Source organism: Penaeus chinensis, chromosome 9 (genome assembly GCF_019202785.1).
Source record: "Penaeus chinensis breed Huanghai No. 1 chromosome 9, ASM1920278v2, whole genome shotgun sequence".
Lineage (NCBI taxonomy): Eukaryota > Metazoa > Arthropoda > Malacostraca > Decapoda > Penaeidae > Penaeus > Penaeus chinensis.
In genome coordinates, this window is record NC_061827.1 from 36,821,358 (window position 1) to 36,828,857 (window position 7,500).

Here is a 7,500-nt window from a genome sequence, read left to right on the forward strand (position 1 = left end):
CACCGAAGAAATTAGCAAATTAAAATTACCTTCTCATTAAGTAAACCATCTGCATCCTTTTCTCTCACATCCTGAAAAATATTGTCAATTCTTTCTCGAATGTAAGGAAACGCAACAAGAGCCGATAATGATTTTAAATAAACCTTTCTTGACAAGGATAGAGCCTCCCTCCTCTTTGCTGAACTTAGCTGTACACGCTTAAGGTCGTAGAAATTCTCTGCGAACGATGCACCTGTACAATGAGAAAAAATAAAATGAATCAATAAATTTGGAATAATAAACATTGCTAAGCATGCACAGCCTCAACCTACGAATATATAACTGATGTAATATTGGAGAAAACAAATTACAAATTATGTTACACTCACCATAGTTTGAAAGATAGTGATGCTGGATGACGAGATTGAACATCACGAATATCTCATTACTGAACCGCAAACACCAGCCGTATTTCTCAGGATTGCTCTCTGCTAAAACCTTAAAAGAGAGAAAAAATTAAATAACTGTTATATCTCACAAACTTATCCACATTCACCTTATTACAAACGTTACATAATACATTCATCTCATTACAATGGCACATAAACGAGATGGTAGCTGGCCAGAACAGACTCACGTAATCATACAAAAAATAATTAAACAATCCTGCCAATTGAAAGATCCAAAATAACAGCATTAATCTGCTCATGAAATTAAACTGTAGGTGATAGAACGTTATGTCCTTGTAGATAAGACCAGGTAAAAATACTCATTTACATTCAAAGCTCAGGTGGGTGACAGTGCCAATCTCTGTCACGCACTCACTCACACAATAGCTGTCACAAAGGATAAGAACCTTCACGATGTGTATATACTCTAAGCTCTCCTTTGCCTGAATATCTATTACAATCCTTGCTTTCCCTCTTTCTCCCTCCTCCTCTCTCTCTCTCTCTCATTTCCTTTATCTCTCTCTCTCCCTCATTTCCTTTTTCTCTCTCTCTTCTCTTATAGCATACCCATTATGAAGGATGCATGCTTGGCATGAAATATACTTAATAATGTCCTATTCTAGAGATACCCTTTTTTTTTGGCTTGGATTTATTTATCTAATGAAAAATATACAGACCCCTACCCTGACACTGACTGACTGACTGACTGACTGACTGACTGACTGACTGACTGACTGACTGACTGACTGACTGACTGACTGACTGACTGACTGACTGACTGACTGACTGACTGACTGACTGACTGACTGACTGACTGACTGACTGACTGACTGACTGACTGACTGACTGACTGACTGACTGACTGACTGACTGACTCGTTTCGTCTCTTGTCAGTCTTTCTTTCTCTCTCTTGCCTTTGATATTTTGCATATTGGTTGAACTTGGCATTTTCCCGTATCTCTTCTATTCCTCTCTGTCTGCCTGTCAGTCATCTGTCTCTCTCTGTCTCTCTCTGTCTCTCTCTCTCTCTCTCTCTCTCTCTCTCTCTCTCTCTCTCTCTCTCTCTCTCTCTCTCTCTCTCTCTCTCTCTCTCTCTCTCTCTCTCTCTCTCTCTCTCTCTCTCTCTCTCTCTCTCTCTCTCTCTCTCTCTCTCTCTCCTTCATCACTCTTCACCCCCAACCTCCTCTCACACTCCTTCACCTTCATCACATGCTTGACAGCCGGTTGCAACGTTGCCATAAGACTGTCCTGTGCAACGACATCGAACACCGAAGGCCTGTCTCTGGCCGTGATGGTGATGTGCGCTCCGTACTCCGCCATGGCTCGCGGTCGACTGGCGCAAGGGTGCTGCCTTGGGTGCTGGCTTGGGGGGTGCTGCTTTGGGTGCTGGCTTGGGTGCTGCTTTGGGGGGTGTTGTCTTGGGGGTGTCTTGGGACCTGCTTTGGAGGTTGTTGCCTTGGGTGCTGGCTTGGGGGGTGTTGCTTTGGGTGCTGGCTTAGGGGGTGTCTTGGGTGCTGCTTTGGGGGGTGTTGTCTTGGGGGTGTCTTGGGTGTTGCTTAGGGTGCTGGCTTGGGGGGTGTTGTCTTGGGGGCTGTTGCCTTGGGTGCTGGCTTGGGGGGTGTTGCTTTGGGTGCTGGCTTGGGGTGTGTGGCTTTGAGTGCTGGCTTGGGGGGTGTCTTGGGTGATGTTGCTTTGGGTGTTGTCTTTGATATTGGCTTGGGTGCTGTCTTGGATGTTGTTGCTTTGGGTGCTGTCTTAGTTGCTGTTGGCTTGGGTGTTGCTTTGGGTATTGTCTTGGGGGCTGTTGCTTTGGGTGTTGCCTTGAGTATTATCTTGGGGGCTGTTGCTTTGGGTGTTGTTGCCTTGAGTGCTTGAGTCCGTAATTTGAAATGTTTTGGGGTGTAAACAAACTTAAAATGAGATGATTATATAATAAGCCGGTTATGTTATAATGGCATAGGGATCCTATCATAATATGATGATATAGTAAGCTTATATAAGTACTATATAATGATTAGTAATCTGTAATTCTGTAATCTATAATGTAGTGTAAACAAACTTTGTGTGAGATAATGGTATAATAAGCTTGTTATGATATAATGATATAATGATCCTATTATACTGTGATGATATAGTTAGCCTGTTATAATGCAATGATATAGTAATTCTATTATGATATAATGAAATAGTAAGCTTCTTAAAATGCAATGATAGTAAGCCTATTAGAATACCTAAGACTGGGATAGATTAAAGGGTCTCTTTAATCTTTATTCTAGTCTTGGATAAGCAGTCAGTTGTTTCTCTGTGTAATTTACCCAAATCTTTTATTTCACTTCTTTCGAGGTGATTAATCAACTTCTTATCATCATCACCCGACTATTATTAATCAAGAGGACCAGTCAAGTCCATCTTCTCAATAAAAATGTACCAGTTTAATCACAATTTATGGCAAATATCGATCTAAGACTTTAATTTGCAAGACCCAGGGACCCTGTTGAATTCTATCCAAGAAGCTATATGAAACTATTTGCCGCTATCCAGTACAAAATTATCCATATCCAGTTTATTCAATATAAAGGTATTTTTTCCAATATCCCTTGAATTATTTCATCGACTTTACATCATCCATAATTAGGTTAATTTTATCCTACAAGTATTTTTTTTTTTTCTAGTACCCAGTATACCCAGAATAATAATAAAAAAAAATCCAATTATGTAAATCTCATTACAATAAAGTTTATGAGGTTTATCCCTAATACAGTTGACTTTAACCATGTCACATTATCCATCATCGAATTACTTTATGCAATTTATCTTGTAATGCAAAAGGTCGCAACAGCACATGCCTTTCGTGCTTCTGGGCGTGGCTTGATTGTGAACTGATCAATTTAATGGTGTCTGATTGGTGTGCCCGTTGGAGATGTGTAGTGTGTGTGTGTGCGTGTGTGCGTGTGTGTGTGTGTGTGTGTGTGTGTGTGTGTGTGTATGTGTGTGTGTGTGTGTGTGTGTGTGTGTGTGTGAGGGAGTGAGTATGTGTTTGTGTGTGTGTGTGTGTAAGGGAGTGAGTTAGTGAGTGTGTGTGTGTGTGTGTGTGTGTAAGTGAGTGAGTTAGTGTGTGTGTGTGTGTGTGTGTGTGTAAGTGAGTGAGTTAGTGAGTATGTGTGTGTATGTGTGTGTGTGCGTGTGTGTGTGTGTGTGCGTGTGTGTGTGTGTGTGTGTGTGTGTGTGTGTGTGTGTGAGGGAGTGAGTATGTGTTTGTGTGTGTGTGTGTGTAAGGGAGTGAGTTAGTGAGTGTGTGTGTGTGTGTGTGTGTGTAAGTGAGTGAGTTAGTGTGTGTGTGTGTGTGTGTGTGTGTAAGTGAGTGAGTTAGTGAGTATGTGTGTGTATGTGTGTGTGTGTGTGTGCGTGTGTGTGTGTGTGTGCGTGTGTGTGTGTGTGTGTGTAAGTGAGTGAGTGAGTGAGTGAGTGAGTGTGTGTGTGTGTGTGTGCGTGTGTGTGTGTGTGTGCGTGTGTGTGTGTGTGTGTGTGTAAGTGAGTGAGTGAGTTAGTGAGTGAGTGTGTGTGTGTGTGTGTGTGTGTGTGTGCGCTCACGTGCATGCTATTTTTACTATTTTTACACCCTATATTCTCTCTCCAGTTAATGTGTCTTTTATTCCGTCAGATCTAGGCGTCTTTTTTTAATCAGCTGTGCAAAAATATTTACAGAATCCATTGTATTGTGGTCAGTAACGTGTGCGTGTCTATACGTGTTTGGGCTGTGCAGTACACGTTCTTGTTCAAACATGTTCAATATGAAACTTTTATTACTACTATTATCATTATCATCGTTATTATTGTTTCTATTGTTATTATTGTCATTATTATTATTATTGTTATTACTATTATTATTATTATTATTATTATTATTATTATTATTATTACTATTGTTGTTGTTTTTGATGATGATGGTGATGTTGCTGTTGTTGTTATTGCTGTTATTAGCAATACCATTACTGCATTTGTTATTGTTATACTGATTATTGTTATTATTGTCATCCTTATTATTATTTATACTATTCCTAATGTTATTATTATTATTATTATCATCATTATTATTATCATCATAAATATCATTGCTATTACTATTATCATTATTATTATTATTATTATTTTCATTATTATTATCATCATAAATATTATTGCTATTACTATTTTTATTATCATTATCATTATTATTATTAATATTATTATTATTATTATTATTATTATTATTATTATTATCATTATATTATTATTCATCATTATTATTATTATTATATCATCATTATTATCATTATAATTATTATTATTATTATTATTATTATTATTATTATTATTAATATTATTATTATTATCATTATTATTATTATTATTATCATTATTATTATCATTATTACTAATATTATCAATATCATTATTATTATTTTTATTGTTATTATTATTATTATTATTATTATTATTATTATTGTTATCATTATTATTATTGTCATTATCATTATTATTCTTATTATTGTTATTATTATCATTATTATTATTATATTTCCATTGTCATTATTATTTCTGTTATCACTATTATTGTCATCATTATTACTATTATCATTATTAAAATTATTATTATCATTACCATTATTATTATTATTATTATTATTATTATTATTATTATTATTATTGTTATCATTATTATTATTACTATTATTATTATTATAATCATTGTTATTGTCGTCATCATCAATATCATCATAATTATTATTGTCAGTAATATTATTATTACTATTATTACCATTATTATTAGTAGTAGTGCCATCCTTATTATTATTATTGTTGTTGTTATTATTATTATTATTATTATTATTATTATTATTATTATTATTATTATTATTATTATTATTATTATTATTATTATTATTATTATTATCATTACTATTATTATTGTTGTTGTTGTTATGATTATTACTATGATTATTGTTATTATTATTATTGTTGTTATTATTGTTATTATTGTTATTATTATTATTATTATTGATATTATTATTATTATTATTAAGAGTAAAACAAAATGTACTTCCAGAACTTTAAATAAGCTATGAAATTTCATTTATATAATGTGAACTACCCAATAGCCTCCAGGGAAAATATCGTCATAAAAAACACAGTAAAAAAAATATATCAAAACAGTAAAGGAATATTAAATGTAAAAAAATATATAAATATGTATTAAAAACATTTAAAAATATATAAAAATAGTCAAAAGAAGAAGGCTTAAGTATTAAATGCATCTGTAGTACCAGCGTCCTAAATTCACTAAATTATTGCATAATAAGAAATAAGAAAGTTGAAATAGAAAAGTGATGAAATACACTGAGTCACTCGCAAAAGAGATTACCAGATTTATAAAAGCTCAAAGAAAAGAGAAAAATGAAGAAATAAGCTTAAGTATTCAACGCATCCATAGGAACACGGGGTCAAGGAACTTCTATATAAACAATAATAATCAGATACAAAAAAAAAAAAAGTTTATTTCCCCCAACGAAAAGTCCTTTAATTTAAGAATGAACGTAGATAGAGCCAAATTAACTGATAACAATAGAGTAAAGAGAAAAATACGAATTAGGCCCAAAGTGATTCGCGCCAAAATATTTGGATCGGGATATCATCAGGCGAATAATAAGAATAATAAGAATCCATCAAAATATGGTCAAACAAACCAGTTTTATATTCCTGAAAATTTAAAGATACGTCAAATGATAATAAAAAACAAATCTAAACCTAAAACAAACAAAATAAAACCAGAATTGAAAAAAAAAAATATGATATCTCAATCTCGTAAAAGCTATCAAAACACGAACTCGCCCAATAACGACATAAACCCACAAAACCACACAAACAACAAAAAATAACTCTAAAAACAAACCTAAACCCCAACCAAACCAAATACAACCAAAATTGAAAAAAAAACAAATCCCAACCTCGTAAAATCTACTAAAACACAACCTCACCCCAACAACAACCCCAAAAACCCACCAAACCACAACAAAAAAAAACAAAAAAACCCACCCCACAAAACCCAAACCAAAAAACCCCCCCAACCCCACAAACCCAGAAAACCCCCAAAAATTCGCTCAGCAACGAAAGCCTCCGCGACAACACGTCCTTTCGCGCCAAAAGTCGTGTCGAGACGAGGGCGGCAGAAGGGTCGACGCGCGCTAAACATTCCTCTCCTTTTCTCTCGTTATTTGTCGCTTGATTCGCCAGCATGAGCGGCCTCAGCAACGGCGTGATCGTGGTGAGTGTCTCGGCGATCCTTCGGGAGTGGAGGAGATGCGAGAAAGGGGAAATAAAGGGGAATTTGTGGTTATGTTTTGGTTTTACGTGAGAGCTGGGGAATCTTGCGGCTCTTTTTTTTCTTCTCTTATTTGGGCGAAAAAGGACGGGTTTGGGCTCCATTTCCTCGGGTTTCGGTTCCCTCGCTCGTCTCTCTCCCTCTTCTCGCTCCTCTGTTGTTGTTTTAGTGTTTAATCGACCAGTTTGTTGAAATTTCGGAAGGTTTATGTTTTTCTCTCGTGTTTTCTTCACGAACGGAACGGGAATGAAACCGCTTTTGTCATTGTCAGTCATTTTCAAGAGACAGATGCTCCGGGGAAGGAAATTAAATCGGTGAATTGTTAAAAAAAGAAGTGTGTTAACCATTCCTGCCTTTTGTAAATTCCTTCATTATTTTTATTCATTGACTTTTTCATTTATTTATGCTATTTACTCCCTAGACGGGGGGGGGGGAGGGGGGAGGGGGAGGACGAGGACGAGCCTTTATCAGAACTTGTCAACTTGCACAAAATGCGACATTTAGAACTTCGAGCAGTGTTTATTACTTATTATTATTGTTATTTATTACTTGTATTATTATTATTGTTATTACTCGTGTTGTTATTATTGTTATTACTCGTGTTGTTATTATTGTTATTACTCGTGTTGTTATTTACTTGTTGCTCTACAAGATCCCAGTGTCCATTCCCCCCTCTGCCTATGTGCGTCGCTCTTGGTGTCAGTAACCGCTTCT

General features: G+C 35.3%; 3 protein-coding genes across 5 annotated transcripts in view; 1 reads left to right on the forward strand and 2 right to left on the reverse strand.

Moving 5' to 3' along the window:
* Nucleotides 1–1,751, reverse strand: part of LOC125029131 (peroxisome assembly protein 12-like) — a 5,101-nt gene extending 3,350 nt beyond the window's left edge. Inside the window, exons 1-3 of the mRNA XM_047618941.1 lie at nucleotides 1,629–1,751; nucleotides 369–477; nucleotides 30–232 (exon numbers count right to left, since the gene is read on the reverse strand). Of these exons, the coding sequence (XP_047474897.1) occupies nucleotides 30–232; nucleotides 369–477; nucleotides 1,629–1,748 (432 nt within the window). The 5' untranslated portion in view covers nucleotides 1,749–1,751. The remainder of the gene's footprint in view (nucleotides 1–29; nucleotides 233–368; nucleotides 478–1,628) is intronic.
* A 233-nt stretch (nucleotides 1,752–1,984) lies between these two features.
* On the reverse strand, nucleotides 1,985–3,203 carry LOC125028765 (alpha carbonic anhydrase 8-like). Its single transcript, XM_047618247.1, has 2 exons — nucleotides 3,158–3,203; nucleotides 1,985–2,298 (listed from the first exon to the last, which is right to left on the reverse strand). The coding sequence occupies exons 1-2, from the start codon at nucleotides 3,201–3,203 to the stop codon at nucleotides 1,985–1,987; spliced, it is 360 nt and encodes a 119-aa protein (XP_047474203.1).
* A 3,389-nt stretch (nucleotides 3,204–6,592) lies between these two features.
* LOC125029081 (replication protein A 70 kDa DNA-binding subunit-like) overlaps nucleotides 6,593–7,500 on the forward strand; it is a 9,737-nt gene continuing 8,829 nt past the window's right edge. For 2 of the 3 annotated variants that reach the window (XM_047618844.1, XM_047618846.1), the window contains exon 1: nucleotides 6,593–6,729. In XM_047618844.1, the coding sequence (XP_047474800.1) occupies nucleotides 6,700–6,729 (30 nt within the window). In that variant the 5' untranslated portion in view covers nucleotides 6,593–6,699. Of the gene's footprint in view, nucleotides 6,730–7,098; nucleotides 7,121–7,500 lie in introns of those variants that run through there. The other variant, XM_047618847.1, reaches the window with a different exon arrangement.

What these genes read in the sequence shown, in the direction of transcription:
- LOC125028765 (XM_047618247.1), bottom strand. Translation starts at nt 3,203, where the DNA reads ATGGTTAAAGTCAACTGTATTAGGGATAAACCTCATAAACTTTATT. An exon ending in TAAACCTCATAAACTTTATT is followed by an intron (nt 2,299 to 3,157) that starts GTAATGAGATTT and finishes TACGGACTCAAG; the next exon opens with CACTCAAGGCAACAACACCC.